General features: G+C 48.6%; 1 protein-coding gene across 1 annotated transcript; it reads left to right on the top strand.

The window, feature by feature from the left end:
- Positions 1–544: 544 nt before the first annotated feature.
- CCDC177 (coiled-coil domain containing 177) lies at positions 545–5,506 on the top strand. Its single transcript, XM_009689905.2, has one exon. The coding sequence runs from the start codon at positions 554–556 to the stop codon at positions 2,453–2,455; it is 1,902 nt and encodes a 633-aa protein (XP_009688200.2). The 5' UTR covers positions 545–553; the 3' UTR covers positions 2,456–5,506.
- The last annotated feature ends 12,665 nt before the right edge of the window (positions 5,507–18,171 follow it).

Here is an 18,171-nt window from a genome sequence, read left to right on the forward strand (position 1 = left end):
CACTCACAGCCCAAACACACTGCCAGCACCTGCACACCCCCTGCACCCCAGACACACCCACCACCCCAAGCACCATCTCCCGCACCACAAGCGCACCCCATGCACCCCAAAGACCCCCCTTCCCAAACACCTCCCCACAGCCCAAACACACCTCATGAGCCTCAAACACCCCCATCAATCGCCCAAACACACTCTTCCACCACAAACACACCCTCATGCCAAACACCCCCGCTAACAGCCCAAATGTACCCCCCACCCCAACACCCCATCCACAGCCCAAACACACCCCATGCAACCTGAATGCTCACCACCCCCACACACCCCCTGCACCCCAAACACCCCTCCACCCAAACGCCCCTAACCCCAAACGCCACCATTTGTAGCCCAGGCACCCCCACACCCCAACCCCCCTGGGCCCTGCACCCTGCAGACCCCACTCCCTGACCCCAGGAGCCCCCATGCCTTCGCAACTTCCTGGGGAGACACAACGGGGTCCCGGCACCCGGGGCGCCCCGGTCACCCCGCCGTCGCTCTCTCCCTTGCAGGCCGAACCATGGTGGAGCCCGCGGCGGAGCCGCCCCCGCCGCCCTGCCCGGCGGCACCCGGCGGGGCGGGGGCCGCCGCGGTGCCCGGGGAGCCGGCGCGGCCCGGCGAGCAGTCACCGCTGCTGCACCTGGACCTGTACAACTTCGACTGCGTGGAGGCGGAGGGCAGCCGGTACGTGCTGACCAGCCCGCGGTCGCTGGAGGCCTGCGCCCGCTGCGCGGTGCGGCCCGTGGAGCTGCTGCCGCGGGCCCTAGGGGAGCTGCTGCGGGAGGCCCCCGGGCGGTCCATGCGGGTGGCCACCGGCCTCTACGAGGCCTACGAGAGGGAGCGGCGGCGGAAGCTGCAGCAGTGCCGGGAGGAGCGGGAGAGGATCATCCGGGAGGAGAAGAGGAGGATCCTCGCGCCCCTTGGCAGCCTGCCGCCCTCACCTGCTGCCCGCCTGGCCCCCAGGGCCGCCCCTGCTGCCGCGGGGCCCCGGCCCGGCGCGGAGGTCAGGGCCTCGGCGGGCACCAAGACCAAGAGCCACTCCCTGGACTCACTGCAGAAGCGGCGGGAGGGCGCCTGGGGCAAGACCTCCTCGGAGTCGGGGGCCTCGTCCTCCTACAGCGGGGAGAGCCTGCGGGAGCGCGGGGGCAAGGGGCGCCCGCGGGACCGGGCAGGGGTTGCTGCCAACTCCCTGCTGGGGCGCAGCTTCAGCCTGGGTGACCTCAGCCACTCGCCGCAGACTGCCCAGCGGGTGGAGAGGATCGTCAGGGAGGTGAAGAGGAAGAAGGGCCTCAAGGAGGTGCCCGAAAGGGACAAGAAGATCGCAGCCCTGATGATCGCCAAGCACCAGGAGGCCAGCCTCCTTCGGGAGCAGCGGCAGGCAGCCCATCTGCAGTGGGACAGCCAGCGGCGCCTGGCGGAGCAGCGGAAGGAGCAGGAGGAGAAGGAGAAGCAGAGGGCTCTCGTGCAGGGCCAGCGGATGTGGGAGTGCCAAGTGGAGAAGCGGCGAGGAAGGCTGAGCCAGGAGCAGGAGGAGGCGGCCCTGCTGAAGCAGAAGCAGCGCCTGGTGTGCGAGGAGAGGTGGCGGGAGCAAGCAGAGAAGCAGGAGCGGCTGCGGAGGGAGAAGCTGGAGAGGGCCATCCAGGAAGACAAGCAGAAGAAACTCCATCAAGAGCACAATTTGAAGGCAAAGGAGGATGGCAAGAAGGAGCACCGAGAGCGAGAGGAGCAGCTCCTGCAAGAAAAGCTGTCCACAGCTGCAAAGAAGAGGCTGAAGAAGGAGGTGCAGCTGCAGAAGGAGAAGAAACTGCTCAACCAAGCAGAGAAGCTGAAGCACGAGGCCTTGCTCAAGGAACTGGCCAAGCAAGAGGCAGAAGAGAAGGAGATGCTGAAGGCCTCCCTGGAGATGAGTTTAACCAAGGCTCAGGAGAACTACGAGCAGCTAATGGAGAAGAGGAACCAGGAGCTGAGGGAAAAGGCCAGGCGGGAGGAGATGCAGATCCAGAGAGCCAAACTGGCAGCAGAAAGGAAGGAAAGAGAGCAAAAGGAGCACTTGGAGGCCCTGGCTAAAGAGACAGAGAGAAAGCTCCAGCACGCTGCCCAGGTGGCCGAAGAGGTGGTCCAGGAGAAAGCCCGCAAGGTTGTCATGAGTCGGCTGGAGAAGGAGAAGGTGCAAAAGATCAACAAGCAAAAGGTGGAGCAGTACGAGGACTTACGGCGCCGGGAGATCCTCCTCTCTATAGAGAGGAAGCTGGAGAGGAGTGAGCAGATCTTCAAGGAGAAGAAGACTGTCATAGAAAACGCCAGATCTGTTGCTCGGGCATCCTTCCATGTCCGGGAGAAGGTACGAGAGGAGACGAACATGCGCACCTTTGACAAGATGGCCTTAGAAGCAGAATTGCATGCCAACCTGGATAAGAAATGAAAGGTCTTTTCATGGATAAGTGAGGATACATCAGCTAAGGTTGTCCATCAAAATGCACAGACAGCTCCTCTATATTAGAACATTTTACAAAACAACCAACAACAACCACTCTAATTTATTATTTTGGTGGGGGGAGGGGAGCAGGGTACCGCACAAAAACCGTGGCAGCTATTTCATGTACTTTTTTAAATATGCTTTTTTTTTGGGGCATGTTTTAAGCACTGACCTCAGTCATCTTTACAGAGAGGAAGTGAGCCTTCGTGTCCTCCACTCCCACCCCACGAAGCACACACACTTTCTCAGAGAGGGCTGCAGAAGAAATTTGCTTGAAACCTGTGAGTCAGCAGTTGTTTGCCTAAACTGGAGCTGACTGCAGCTGCGCTCTTCTTTAGTGTGGAAATGCAGGCAGTAGCGATGACAGGCCTAAAAAAGAACCAACTTCAACCCACCTCGTTCTGTTTTGAGTGCAGTTCAGCTTAGTTTAAGTTGCAGGGTTGCATTCTCAAAGCTGTTGTCTCTTCCATGATGAAGATGGGGATGGCTGTATTAGGCAGTTCCATATGCCAGGCCCTTGGGTGCCCCTTACCCACTGCTGGTATCAGATGTGGGAAGAGAAAAGCACAAAGCAAGATTTCATAACACCATGTAAGTAGATGTTATGATCAGAGCTGGGCAGAAACTGTTAAAACCGTTCACAAAAACTGCAACTTATGCTCTTTGCAACCATTTCCCATCCGTGGTATCCTCACCACTCCTTCTCCTTTCCGAGTTTCTGTTAAGAAAGTCTGCAGAATTCTTTTTTTTTTGTAGAAGGGAAACCAGAAGAGAAGTTTGTGAGCAAGCCACAAACTAAAAGGCATCCACACAGCCCATTTATTCAGTAAGTTATGAAAATGAACTTGTGGAAGCTGGCCTTTGTCACAAACTTACAGATTATTTGTAAATGGCAATTTGTGAACAGATTGCCTAGAGGCGCTGTGGAGTCTCCACTCTTGAAAATACTCAGAATGAGCCATTCTGAGTATTTTGGCCCTGCTTTGAGCACAAGATATCCTCCAGAGGTCCCCTTCAACCTAAATTATTCTGTGATTCTATGAACTGCTTGCAATAGCAAGTTAACCCAGCTCTTATCATTGTCTACGAAGCAGGGCAGCATTTATCTGTCCACTGGTGCTAACAGTTGTATTCTCACTTTAGGGCACAAGAAAGAGTAGATGCACAAAATAAGCTATGTTATAGATTTTTTTAAATGAGGATCTCAGCCTTTTTATAACTCTTAACTCAATACTGTATAGAGGGAAATGAGTCCTTCTGCTGTTAATGCACTGGAAATGTGAAAAACGCCCACCTACACCCTCTGGAAAGTATTTAAATAAGACAATGTTCTGCTCCAGTTTTCCACATTTGCTGTCTGCTGGGTTATAGTAATGAACACATATCTGAAAGCAGGCACTTTCTGCTATTTTCTTCTGGCTCGGGGCTGTGCCAGCTGTGCATTCAACCACACATGACACCATGTGGGGTTGCTGTGGTGATGGTATCAGACCTGGCGCATGGGGGAGAAGCAGCAATCAAGATCCCGTTTTCTTACAGATGTCTCTAACACACAACACAGAAGAGAAAACCAGAAGACTGACACAGGACATAGGCAGACAGGCCTTTCTGTGTAGACCGCTTACCAAAGTTTCCCGGGAGGTGACAGCAGGTTTAAAACCTCTTAGAAGGTTTTAAAGAAGGTGTTACATTAACAGTGATGGTAATTGTAAACCAAAGTACACCCTGGTACCCTGCAAGCCTGAAAACATTATAAAGCCAGTGTTGGAAATGATGAAATAGGGATTTTCTTTGGTTTTGATGAAACGTACTCCCTTTGAATTAGAGAACAATTGGTGCTGTTGAGAACAGCCAGCAAGAAAGTAGGAATTAGGGCACCTGAGTTATGTTTTCACTGTCAGCCATTGGCTCGCTGTGTGACACCAGGTAAGTCCTTGAGGGCTGGGCCTGCTCTCATTGATATAAAAGGAAGCAGAGTCAGGCTCTTGGGATCGCTGTGACTCCCAGGAAATAACAACACCCAGCTTGGTAAAATGCTTCAAAGACTTTGGGCAAAAGAGGCTAGCAAAGCACAAAGTACTATTTTGTTTGTTTATTTATTTATTTATGTGGGTGGGTGGTTATTCAAGTAAAACATATCTGTTGGAAAAAAGCACTAATTAACCTCAAAAATCTAAAAATATTCCTAACTCTGGGAAGGACAGTTGAATTACTGCTCCCGGCTAGACGTCTGTCCCCTCACCCTTGTCCTCAAAACAACAATCAGTTTGAACAGTGATACCCAGGTTGGTTTCAATCCTGCTGTCCTTGTTACAGTGTATGCCCTTGTAACTGCAAAGACCTAGAAAAGAGATGCCCAGTGGCTCAAGTCCAGCCTGCACAAAGCTTCCCTCACTCCCTGGCAACACTGGTGTTGGGATATACCTTGTACTGACATCAGCATAGCCAAGATTTCATCTAGCTTGTAGCCTTTGAGGCTGAAGAGCAAGCCTGCCAGCATTAATGTAGGGGTAAACAGTGGCTCACTTGTGAGAGCTCGTGCTCCCTGCTCCATCACATTGTGGTTGAAAGTTGACGGCATGATCTGTTGAGCAGCAAGCAAATGGAAAGAGTTGGGAAACAGCATAAGGAGTGCCAAAAGTGACGGGCAAATGAACATACACGGTCACTAACTGAAACAGTACCTCGTCCCTAAAGGTCTGCTGACTTCTACCTGAAGGTTTTGTCCAAACCTCCCTCTATGAGGCATTTGCAATGTAGACTGAGGACGTTTTACAACCCAGGAATAATGTCGTGGCCACTGACTAGTTAAACCTGGAGTCCACCTCTTGCCACTGACCAAGTTTGACTCCTTGGCAATACAGTCAAACTAATCAAAAGGCACCTACATGGTGATAATTGTGTTGGCTAAGTGCTGTTCCTATACTGTGCAGTGTGCAGCTCTGAAGTTTTGAATGTGCAATTTAAGAAAAAAATATTTTTTTTCAAAATGCATAACTGTGTATGGATATTTTTTCATTCTGCAGTGGTTCTAATCTAAAGCCTGAGAGAGTCAATAGAATTTATAAGTTGTTTAAATTTGTGGCATGGAAAACCAAGTCAGCAAGTTGGGTGGAAGCATGAGAGCGATTTCTTGGATCTGCTTATGCTTCTGTTTATTTGAGAGGGAGTTTTACTGCTGGATTTTGGTGGGAGCAGAACTTACACTATGGAACACATGTAAAAAGTATTGTCTTTGTAGATTAGGCTTATTTGCTATTTTTGCTACCGAGGTGCAGGGCAGAAAGAGCAGAGTCAAAGCCAGCAACATGCTGCTGGCTAACTGCTCAGAACTAGAACACATCTTATGTAGAGCCCAGGAATAGCCGCTGACACTTTCATCAGGTCCTTCAGGCAGATAACCTCTGTTGTTCCTCTTCCAAGATTAGAAAACACATTTTAGGCTGTTGTTCTATTATAATCCTAGGATTATAATAAAGACTTTGCTTCTAGGCCACTTTCATGCTGCAGAATGATCGCTTGAAACTGAAATAACTGCATTTTAAAAACAACAACAACCAAAGGACAATTACCAGGAAGCTTCTGTGACCAATGGCACATCTTAGGTGCAGCTAGAATCAAATTCCCAGGCTTTACTTCCTAAACACTTGGAAAGCCTAGCTCCAGATTTCATGCTGGATCTAAAGATCTAATGGGACAACCCAAAATCAGGATCCAAATGCCACTAAACTTTCAAATCCAATCCCTGACATGTGAGCTCACCTCCAACCCCCCACTTGAAAAGCACTTTACTGATTAGTACTGCCAATTGGCTAGAACTGCTCCTGCCTTGACCTGTCTAGAAAGCACTCTGAACGCTTAAAGGTTTTCTGAAGTTGAGATATTAAAATACTATGGAGAAAGACTCCATTATCATTTAGATGTCCAGAGAAGAATTACAGGTCCAAGTCTGAAGATCCATATTTAGGTAAATTCCAACCATTATAGACTGATGGTTTGCACAGTGAGACAACACAATCAAGCACATAATAACAAGAAAGAAGAAACTGTCACACTATTGGCTGCGACAAAATAAAACAAGTAATTTCAGAGCCCTCTATGCAGCCTGATTTCCTTGGGCTGGTGCCCTATGATTCTTACTGCGGTGAAACTAAGGCTGCAAGATGAGTTCATCTTATGTTAGACATCAGACAATTCACATGTGGTGGGAGAACCACTGCCTAAAGAGCAGTTTCTTTGGCATGAACTCTGGGTGAAGCTTTCTCACGTTTTGGGCATTTAGAGATTATCTTGTTCAAGAGGATTTTTAAAGAGTGGCTGGGCTCAAGATGGAGCCTTTCAGCACCAGTGACAGTGCCAACAATTTGTCTCTTCTGCACGCTGCCTCTTCATACAAAATTCATCACTGAGCCATGATCTCTCTGTCAAGGTTGAATTTACTGACAGGTTCAAAAACCGTTAGGAAGAACAGCTGTACCACCACTAGCTAATATTTTGCAAGGTATTTTTAACCCCGTTTGTCATAAGCACTTCCACGGCATGGATAAGAGAGATGCAATGATTACATTTCTCTCCATGGTTGCCTGTGGTGGTTGTTGTATGGTATTTATGTTCATTCTGCGACAAAATTTCTCCTGATGCTGGAGGTATCCCACTCACCAAACCAACGCAGATTATGCTGTACACACAGATCTGGGAAGAGACTTTTTCAGTGTGCATGTCTTTATTAAGTCCAGCCTAGATATGGAGGCTTGGGGAATACAGAATTTGCAATACAGAATTTGTCAGCCACTAGTTTTCTAGAGGTTCTTCTGAAAAAGTTCCCAGAGATGCCTCTACTTGCTGTCATAAAGGAAGTGACTGCTTCAGAGAAGTGACATTTTTTTTTCCTCCTCTACTGACCTCAGACAGAGCCAGGCTGATCACATCCCTACCTGAGGAGGGGGTCTTCTCATCACCACCAGTCATTACACCAAAATAAGAGATTTGCTTTCAGCCATGAGTGTTTTCTTGCTACTATCAGTTAAGACAAAACATAATTGTTAGAAAGCCATTTTGCTGTAATCTTGTTTTCTTTTTCTTTCTTTTTTTTTTTTTTAAATCAGATGTAAGGAGGTACAAGGAAAACACTCACAACTAATTAGATGCAGCACACCGTGGCTGACAACTGTGGCTCTCTTCGCACACGGTTTTGCTTTGCAGTCAGTCCCAGGACTGGTGCTGTTCTCTAGCAGAGCAGCCACCACGTCTAGAAGAGCAGAGGTGTTGTCCTGGGACAGATCTGCCTGCTCTCAGATCACACAGACTCCCTTCAAAGCATACAAGTTTAAGCTCATTTAATGCTTTGCTGAGTCAAGGTTCTAGGGAATTAAGTTTGTTAGAAATGGACTTAGCCGTCATAGTACTGTAAGAGAAGACGGTCATAGGCAAAGGACAGGAAGATATTGGCTTATCTCAGTCCCTCTGGTAACAAGCCCCGGGACGTTTACTTTGCAACAGAGTACAGGCATGTTTTAATGTGAGCTGATAGAGCCCTCTTACAGCTCCTGTGCAGCCCTGCAAGCCCTTTGCAAGCAAGTATCACGCACTGTAAAGAGCCAAAGCTGGGGCGTGGTGAGAAAATCAAAATGCTTCTTCTACTATTAAGGAAAGAGGGAGCTCTGCCCCTCTTGGGTGGGACAATGTTACTAGATGATGCTCTGAAGGGAAAACACACTGGGAAGAATAAAAAATATGAAGCTTGTCTGTACAAGATGCTTAGAAATGGATTCTGCATTTATGCACAGCAACCAGCGCTCTCTGGGGAAGGCCTTCCTGTTTGGAGCTTTTGTAATGGGATAAGCCCCATATCCCAAATGCCTCTTAAGGCTAGGGCATTAAAAATTCAGTTCTAGGTCTGATTTCTTTGTCCTGAGCCCCTTCCTTTGAGCATGGCTCTTTGCTGTGAAATAAGACTGTTATTGTAAGACTCTAGTCCAAAAGGACTCCAATCATTCTGTAATTTTGCACTCATCTCCTGCCTCCTTGCCATTCAATAAGAAATACCCTGCATTACAAAATCACACTACCGGTGCTATTTTGCTCTTCTGTGCTTTACACAGCTCCCTACATCCGATTTCAGGACCCGACTGTGAGGTAAACTAGTTATCGCCCCTAGCTTCAATACAAGAACGCTGAAGCAGAAAGAACTGATGTGACTTGCCCTGGGCTGCACTAGTCAGTGGTGTAGCTGGAGCTCACTCACGTCCTCCCCGTTCCCAGAGCAGTGCTCTAATTAATCCCTCCTGACTGTAGGGAAAGGATATCCCTGCACCCCTGCTGCAGCAGCTCCTCTGACTCCAGCTCTCCTGCTGGCTTTTCCTGGAGAATGAAGTTGCAAGCCTATACTTCTTTATATTGTCCCCAAACCTTGAAGCATCTGAAAGACCTCTAAAATTTCTCTTCAGGCTTTCAAACAGAAGGCCCAAAGGTGGATGCCACTGATAAGGCTGCACAGAGTCCAGGACCAGGGCAGGGCAGGAGGAAGGTACATTAGCAGAATTGGGCAGTGGCTGCAGAAGGAAATGGAAAAGGAAAGAGCAGGTGTGGACTGAGACTCCTTATACTATCTTACATACAGCAACACTATTCTTTCTTTGAGCGCAGCAAAGTTACAGTGGCCGGTTCACCCCCTTTAGTTGCCACACTGGAGCCAGCAGCGTTACTCCAGCGATGAATACAGCCTAGGTACGTTAGCCTTATGATTATTGCTGTAAATGTGGAAATTTCCCCCTGCCTGGGTTGTGTCCAGGCAAAGGGATGATACGGTCACATATCCATTGGTATTTTTAGGCACAGTGATGAGTTTGTCAATACCCTGTGCTGCACACTGTGTTCCTGGGTGTTTGCAGAAAGCAAACAGTGTCTGCCTAAACAGTTTGGCACAGCTGAGGGGAAGGGAGGCTGGCACAGAGGCACCTTGTCAAACAGCAAGCTAAACAGTGGGGAATAAGAGATTTGGCTCTGTGTCTGTCAGATATTACGGGAAATGTTTTGGTTTGTAAGAAGGTGATGGGATAATTTCTCCTCATTTTTAATCACCTCCAAAATAAGCTTTTCTTTTTGCTTTTCTTTTTGCTTTTATGTAATGATTTGTGAGAGGTGGAAAAATGAATAAGGAAGGGAGCTCAAAACACAGATGGGTAGGTAAAACAGGGAGACATTTTTCTTTCCCTGCTAAGGAAATCCCGAACATTAGGGCAGCAGTTGAGAGTTTCATTATGCGCCAGGTTGCACGCACTTTGTTAGACCCTAAACGGGAGGTCCACTCTGTTCACAGAGGAAGTAAAGCCAGGGAGGACTGTTTCACAAAGATCAAAGCTAACCTGTCTGCTTTCCGAAAATGCTAGGCAGGTGGGCAGATGGAGGAGCCTTCAGAGTTTTATGCAACACTAGCTAGAGCACTGAGATCTTAGGTTTGCTGCAGATGCGCTCCACATCTCTATGCATGGTAGCTGTCACTTCAGCTCACATCTCTTGGGTGCTGCAAGTCCTAATAATTTCTAAGCAGAAGGGACTCCATCTTGTAACAGAAGTTTTCTGATTCCTGCAACATCTCAAAGACCTTGCACATCCCTCTTTGTTCAGGGCAGATATTCCAATGCATTTTCTCTGTGGTCTCAGCAAAAAATTGTGGAAGCAGAGATCTCCAGAGGCAGTGTTGTTCATGCCCCGAGCTGCCTCTGCTCTGAACATGCTGTGCTGCTTTACAGATTTCTTGTGGTTCCTGCAGTCTCTGGGAACCTGCAGATCCCTCCTTGCAAAGACTGTACTATAACACAGATGCCATGTGATTCAGCTACAGTGTGCAAGTCCCCAGCTGCACAGAGATTTTACTCTAATGCAACTACAAGGGAGATTTCTGCAGAATATCCTGAAATCCACAGGGCCCATTTCCATTCATCCCAATACCGATGGGCTCTGCAAACTCGCATGCAGTACAGTACCTGCTGACCTAGCAATACTTTTTGAATCCTCTCCATGACAACACACTGCACTGTCCTCAGGTACAGAAAGACATTCTGTAAACAGGGAAGGCTGTCCAGGGAGTCAATACGTCAAGTGTATACAGTATAATTTTTGCATCAGCCCCCTTCTATGGGGGGAGTTGGAGGTGCAAATGTAAAGGGACAAAACGTCTCCCAGGAGGAGGAAGGAAAAGAATTGCTGAGCACTAGGGAGATGAAAAGTAAGAGATTTAAATGACCTTCACATCATAGGAGAAGCAGTTTATAGGTCTCATGCAACAACATGGCCAAACAGCTCCTTTCACATAACGTTTTGGAGAAGGTCACAGAACAAAGAATGGTGGAAGATACTCCAAATCACAGGTAAGAACAGAGAGGCATTTTCCAACAGGATTTGTGAGTGTCTGGAAAGCTATGGAAAGTGAGTGGAGCAATGTGGGAAAGCTATTCTTCTGCAAAGAGCATGATTCTCACACTAGTACAGCAAAGAAACAAGCTCTGAATGAGTGGTGGGAATAAGGAGGAAGGAGAGAGGCAAGCTCCATGGAGGTGGCTGCAATAAGTTCATGGAGGAGTTAAATGAATGTAATGAAAATAGGACTGGGATCCTACATGGCTGAGAGAATCGTGATGGATTTTGAATTGAAGAGCTTCTTGCCTTTGAAGGATCCTCCCTTGCAGTAGGAGAGCAATGCCCTCTGGAGCACTCCCAGCCCAGTAGCCAGGGGCTTCCTCCACTCCAGGCCTTGCTCCAAGAGGGCCTGCAGCCAGCAGAAGACACTTGGAGCGTTAGAGCAGGAGGTGTCTGAGTTAACCATGGCCCCTCGGGCTCTGGGACAGCAGCTGGGGTGCCCAGGGGACTCCTGAGAAGCAGAGGCTGATGAGGGGTGGTTCTCTTTTTAGCATTTGAACATGAGCTGGCACTACAAGGATTAGTCTGTGTGTCAGTGCCTAGCTCAAGATCATGGGATGAGGAAGCATGTTTCTGATGAGGCTTGTTTGAATTTTGCTTTTTCAGATTTTTTTTCTTACAGACTAAACTTAACATCAAATTGCCAGAGGCTGGTAGAGGCCCATGACATGCCCCCAGCCCAGCTATCATTAGGAAAGCAGGAAGATGTCTGGGAGTTTCTCACAAAGGCCAATTCCTCATACAACTTGGTTTGCAAGCAGTTGTTTGGATTCAATCACCAGACCTCAGAGCTGGAGTTATTCCTGGCAAGGTCAATCACCCAAAGGTGAGCACATGGTAACAACTGGCACGTTTCCATGCTGGAGCAGAGGGGACACCATAGCCAAAGCAACCCTGAGGCTGGGGCTATCTCCAAGGAGAGCAGGGCCCCTCTGAGAGGGAAAAGACAGAGCCGGGGGGATCGTAATCCTCAAATGTGCGGTGACAGCATGGGAAGAGGATGCTGCTCAGAAAAACAGGGCCCTCCACAAGAAAGAGGTGGTATCACCCCTGGCAGGCTGGATGTGGGCACACGCTCCCACTGGCTCCTTCTCTGGTGGGGGAAGGAAACACTCTCAGCAGACAACAGGGACAGACAGCTGGATAGGGGGCTGAAATATCCTAAATCAGAGCTTATCAATCAAAGCTCTTACGCTGATTCCACTTGCAGACAGGAACTTCAATATTACCAGGGAACAGGGCTTGGTCCCTAGATGCCTTGTGTGACTCTGTGACCTGGCTGTGCATGCAACCCTGATGCATTCGCTGCACTTGCTTGGATGTGAAGACAGGCTTCTGTGGCTTTCAAACATGCCAGCTGGACGCTACAGGGCTGCATCCCAGCCACAGCCTTGAAGCAGTAGAAAAGGCTGCTTTTTCAGGTTTGCGAGCTGTTGGCAGGCTGGTAAAGAGATGAGGACTGCAATAACAAGAGTGCAGGACAAAATGGAGGAAAAGAGCAGAGAAAGTAGCTTTTTACAGGCTGAACAACCCAAGGCTCCTGTATGCATGATAATAAACAGTCTGCAAAGGACCTGTGGAAGTGAGGAAGAGCGCTGGGGTTTTGTTACAGGGAAGCTAGATTTCAAGTCACACGGCAAGCTCAGGCATGGGGTGGGATATGCACAGCGATGGGGCAGTCCTGTGCACACAGCGGGGCCTTGGTGAGACACTGAGTCAAAGCGCCTTGAGCCACGTTTGGTGTGGAAGGAGCCCTGCCTGGGAGCCTCGGGTATGAACAGTACCTCACGATCTGGGTTCAGGAAGAGCAGCCTTCATTCATCCCTCCCCAGCTCGAGTCAGCAAGATTAATTATTCAGGAGTCCCTTCCCCCATCAGCAGGGGGGGAGAAAAATAATTATAAACTTTCTTTTTATATATGCCCTCTAGCAGACACAGTCAACGCACAAAGGGACTGCCTGACTTCTGACACGTCTAGCCCTCAGATGACCGTATTTTTTCCCCCATATGGCTACATCGCTTGATAAAATACTGCCCTAGATATGTTGGTTGTTTTCCAGTCTGCCACCAAATTAACTTGGGAGGCTGGGCACAAACAGCCTCAGTTTCTGCACTGTTACCACAGCTTCTGAGGCCTCCAGACCTACTGCGAGCTGCAGTGTTTTTGTGACACCCTCCTCCCCCTCCCCGGGAGGGAGCAGCTACCAAAGGGATTAAGCATTGTGTTATCCAGTGTAGTGGCTTAATCTCTAAGCAAAGCACTCATCCCCTGACCGCAAGGTCAGGGAATTATTTTCCCGACCGATAACACAGCCAGTGCTTGGAAAGCAAATGAAAAGCCGGACTGTCATCGCCAGCCTACAGGCGACGAGTTCATTGCTGGGAGCATAATGCCGTTAAGATGCCCTGGAAGCGCACTGTGCCTTTCCCCATCTGCCCTTAGATGCCTCTTGATGGCAGGGGAAGATAAACACAGAAAAAAATGAAATTCAATCTTCTATATACAAGCCCCCTTCCACAAAACACCCCCCATGCCAAATGTGTCCCTCCAAGAGTCAGAGGCTTTGATAGTTGCACTCATTTGGCTCTGTGCACTGAAGAGAGAACATTATGCAGGAAGAGCTGTTAATAGACTGCGAAAAACTAACCAAGCGCTAAATCTGAGCCAGAGAAGATACCCAATGACCTAAGGTGAAACACATATTTCTAGAAATATGGTTTAGAGGGCAAAGGTGCTATGCGTTAACCTGAACAGAAGGTGTGAATTCATGTTGCCACAGAAGCTAACCTGCCAGGACAGAGAGCTCCAGACCTGACAGCCTCAGAGGTCAGGGCACACAAGGGAAGCAGCACTGGGCCTCCTAGAGGGAAACCGAAGGGATCAGGGATGAAACCCTTCCTTAGAGATTTCAGTGTAAAGAATCCAGGTCTGCAGCTGCCACCAGAAAAGAGCGAGGAGCGCTTGTGACTCAGAACAGCAACCAAACCAGGTTCTTACTGGGAAACAACACGGGGCATCAACTCCCACGGCTTTGCTCTGCGAGTCTCAGGGCCTTCTGCACGCGTCCAGGCAGGATGTGTCATATTCTTCTAAATGATAGCTGCCTGAGATCAGCCCCATTTTGTAAATGGGGAAAATGTTAACCTTGCATTACAGAAAAAGCCTGAGAAGATGAGCCTCTGTGGCCAAAACTGAGTGATACAAATAACTCCTAGTTCCCCAAGTGACTTTTTCAAGGTCACATATGTGACAGTAACAGCAGACAAGGAATCCCCTATCTCTCCACATTAGCCAAGAGCCCAGGTCCCTAAGACTCACCAATTGAAATTATAAACAGGGCAGATCTTCCTTATTATGTTTGTCAAAGCAGATTAAAAAAAAAAAATCAAAGGGCATTGTCTTAGCTCCCTAGGTATAATGTCTCACCCTTTTCAGTCCAGCTGCTCCCCAAAGAGTACTGTTATTATCGTTTGCCTGTGAAATTCCCACACTGTGCAACATCCGGCTGCCCCACCTGTGAATGGCAAGGGTGACCCTGCAGCCAGAGGTGTCAGTCTCCACATCCTCCCCACCAGAAGATGCTTCCAGCTCTCTGCAGCACCGGCATAGGACGCAAGAGAAGCAGCTCCCGCGTCAAGGTACAAGCTTTGCGCAGAACTCGCTTGGCAAATTCCACCTTCCTTCAGCTTTAAATGAACATAAAAGTGTTTTTATTACTTCCAACTCAGAAAAACAAAGGGTCAGATTGTCTTTAAGATCTCTGCCAAGTTTGCTTGACAGGGGTCACAGCTGTGGGGAGGTGGGAGAAACAGAACAATTGCAAACACTTCATTTCCTTAGGAAAGCGAGGTAGGTTTCCTCAGAAAACTAAAAATCCCCATTGAAGTAGACCTGCACAAATCACCCTAGAACCAGCCTATATGACCACAGCAATCTTCCACCTGGGCTGGAGCAAGCCTCTTCCCTCGCTGCCAGGGCTGTACGCAATGCTGGGTGGGAGCTAAGTGCAGGTCCCCTTGCCTGGAGACATAGACCCCCTTTGCCTCCCACCCTGCACCCAGGCTGGGCCAGGGAGAAAAGTGCTCCTGCCTCCCCATCTCCCACGTGCATGTCACCCATCCCTCCTGAGAGCAAACACTCTCACTTCCCGCATCCAGAAAAATCTAACAGGGTCCTTTCAAAATTAGTTTATACTCCTGTGGCAGTTAACAGTTTTACTTATAAACGCTCGGCAATTTCACTTTGGGCTCCAAGAGTCAGATCTGTCAACCTGAGATAGCCTTGTTTGTACTGATGGAAAACTTTGGGTCCTCTTTTAAGGACAAGGACACTTTGGCTATAGCTTAAGGGTTTTTACCAGGGGTCTCCCATCCCAAACTCCTTCCGTGGTCCTATGAGACCACATTAGTGGGAGAAGATAGAGAGAAACATGATCTCTTAAATGAAACCTTCTTCTAAAGTTTTCCCGAGAGAAGTTACAAATACCATTAAGTGCACATCTCCCTTTTGGTATTTTGTTTTGTTCTTAGACCTCCCTCTTTCAGCTGATGGGAATCATGGAGCTATCCCTGAACACAGCAGAGTGTTTATCCTGTTCTCGGGCTACCGCTGCTTCCTGAAATGCTCCATCAGATGTCTTCTGGCTGCAACAACTGCACTCTCCTTTCCTGTGGATTCACCAGCATCCAGTGGCCCAGCACTAGCTCAGGGCTTTCTGAGTCCTACACCAGTGCATGGTGGAGGCATGCCCAAGGGTTCCCAGTCTGCTGCATGCAAGGCAGCAGACTAGAGCTGGCCTTTTAGCTTTCCCGCAGCTGGGAAGCTCGACAAACCTCCTGCCAAAACCTTATCTCAGACCTGGCACTTTGGGACATCCAGCCTTCATCAGCCATCACAGATAGACAATGGGCAGGCCCCGCGGCGTGTTCAGGGAGAAAGAGAGAAGCTTTTGGTCTTGTGGAAAGCTGTAGAGCAAAGATAACCTACATAGAAGAGTAAAAGCCCCTGCTCAGGGGAAGGCCTAAGTTGGAGGAAAGGCAGGTTGGTAAGCTGAAACTTTTTGGGCTGGAGGTATTGTATTCAAAGAGCAATTTGTCCCCCAAACAGGGGCTCAGTGAGGTTATCTGTTTGTGCTATTAATCCTCCTCGAGTGGGCAAAAGAAGTTGGGACCCTTTCCATACACACCCCAAGAGCTATGGTCCTACACCAAAGGTACAGCAAAAAGATGGAGGTATTTAAACAAATTACAGGCAGCACTGATGGGCAGAACAAGTAAGCTGCCTATCCTTCAAGTGGCATGGATGAGCTAACTGCAAACAAAGGTCCTTTCTCTGCTCTCTTATCTCAGGCAAAGACGACAAAACCCCACAGTGCTCTATGTGGAAAATAGAGCACTAATAAATCTTCATATTTTCCGCTTGGCTGCTCCTTCTCAGCTCCCCTCCCTCTCCCACCTGCATTTCTCTGTGCCTTTGGGGAAATCTGGCGTAACATATATTTCTATATTGTTCTTAATTAAGAAAAAAAGATCCCTCTCTCCATTAAGTGGATCTCAAGAGCAGAGATGGGGGGGATCTTGCATTCAAGAGCTGTCTGCCTTGCAGCCGGCTGGAGTCTCTGACTCAGCGCCACCCTCCTGGCCGCTGACCCTGCAACTCAGGATCTGTAGCCATCACAACCCAAGCCTCAAAGTCACCTTGGTCGTACTGGAAAGCTGGACGATCCCTTTGCAAAACTGTATGCTGGCTCTAGAGCACAGGTTTAAACACGTGTACAAAGGATCCCTTTTACCATGTGGAAACCAAGCACTGCTTTACCTTTCCATCACGTACTTCCTGTACGGGGATGCTGCTGCCCAGCTGCTGGTGGTTACGTACCGTGGCGCTAAATCTAGCTGAGTGAGAAAAGGTCCCTTCCCCAGGAGGAACAATGGTTACTCAAGTCACCAGGCCAGGTGGGTGATGGTGTGAGCTACCTTCTTCCCTCACAAAGCTCCAGCCTGGCTGTTCCGCTTTGACTAGTTTTCCCATTCATTGACTGTCACCTCTTCTCCATGAGCATATTTTACTCATGACTTCTCTATGTCTCTGCCCTGCTCCAGATGAGAGCATGGCCACCATGAACAGTTTATTTAGGATCGTCTCTTTCAGTGGCTTCACCATCCCCCTGGCCTCAAAATGTTACGGTGACTAACTGAGATAACAATAAATCTTCCCTAAAAAAATGGTCCATATATGTTCAAATATAAATAGCCCTTGGCCAATGTATGTAACTACATACAACTCTTCCAGCAGTGAGTATGAAGAGCCTGGTGTTGCCCAAACAGCTTTCCTGCTATGTCAAATGGGCTCCCTCATCCAGCACTGCAGTTCCTTTCCTTCCCATTACTGCAGTGCTGACAACTCAGTTTGCAGGTTAGCAAGGTTTCCCAGTGGGGACTATGCCTCACAGCCCATCTGTACACAGCTAACCCTCCATGGCTTCCCAGTCCACGTGTTCCCTGGCCAGCTGTTGTTCCTGCACACCTCCTGGAGGGTCCGTGTTGGGGCCTCTCTAGCTGTGTGTTGGTCCAGTCATCAGTAATGTAGGTGGAGGGGATCCCCGATGAGCGCCAGAGACGACATGTCCCAGATCCGCTTCCCAGGCTTACTTGCCATAAATCAGAATAACACTAAAATTCACTGAGGGATAAGTAGGTGAACTATGCTAGTCTGTGGGAGACAGGAGGTCAGATTATAGGCCACAGTGGTCTTTTCTAACCTTAAGCTTTTTCCTAAATCTCTGAAGATTAATGAGAGAGGGAATTCCATAAAACGATATCTAATTTGTCTTTAAGTCTGCCGTCTATAAACAGATGAATGGCCTTTTCATCCACATCCTGCTTCTGCATAACTCATGTTTCTCCACATACAGGTGAACTAGGCAAGAGAAAGCCCTAACACCATGACCTACCACCATAACTAGCATCTACAACGTGGCAGGCTGTTTTACTACGACAGTAAGGCTGGCAATACTGACCTACTTCTTAGAAAGGGGGCACGATCCATTTTATGTTATCTTGGGAACTCTCAGTGTACTGAGGCAATCATCATCTGGACAGGCAGAAAAAAAAGCAGCATATAGTCCTGTCCTGTTGCCTCCTGACCTTACACGGCATGTCCTTCTTCCTCCATAATTGATGTCTCCTGCTGCAGAAGCAGCCATGGCTTCTGTTTTCCTTGCTACCCCATTACGGCAGTAATA

The sequence above is a fragment of the Struthio camelus genome, chromosome 5 (genome assembly GCF_040807025.1).
Source record: "Struthio camelus isolate bStrCam1 chromosome 5, bStrCam1.hap1, whole genome shotgun sequence".
Classification (NCBI taxonomy): domain Eukaryota; kingdom Metazoa; phylum Chordata; class Aves; order Struthioniformes; family Struthionidae; genus Struthio; species Struthio camelus.

Excerpts from the sequence above, each read along its gene's own strand:
- CCDC177 (XM_009689905.2), top strand. The coding sequence starts at position 554 with ATGGTGGAGCCCGCGGCGGAGCCGCCCCCGCCGCCCTGCCCGGCGGCA.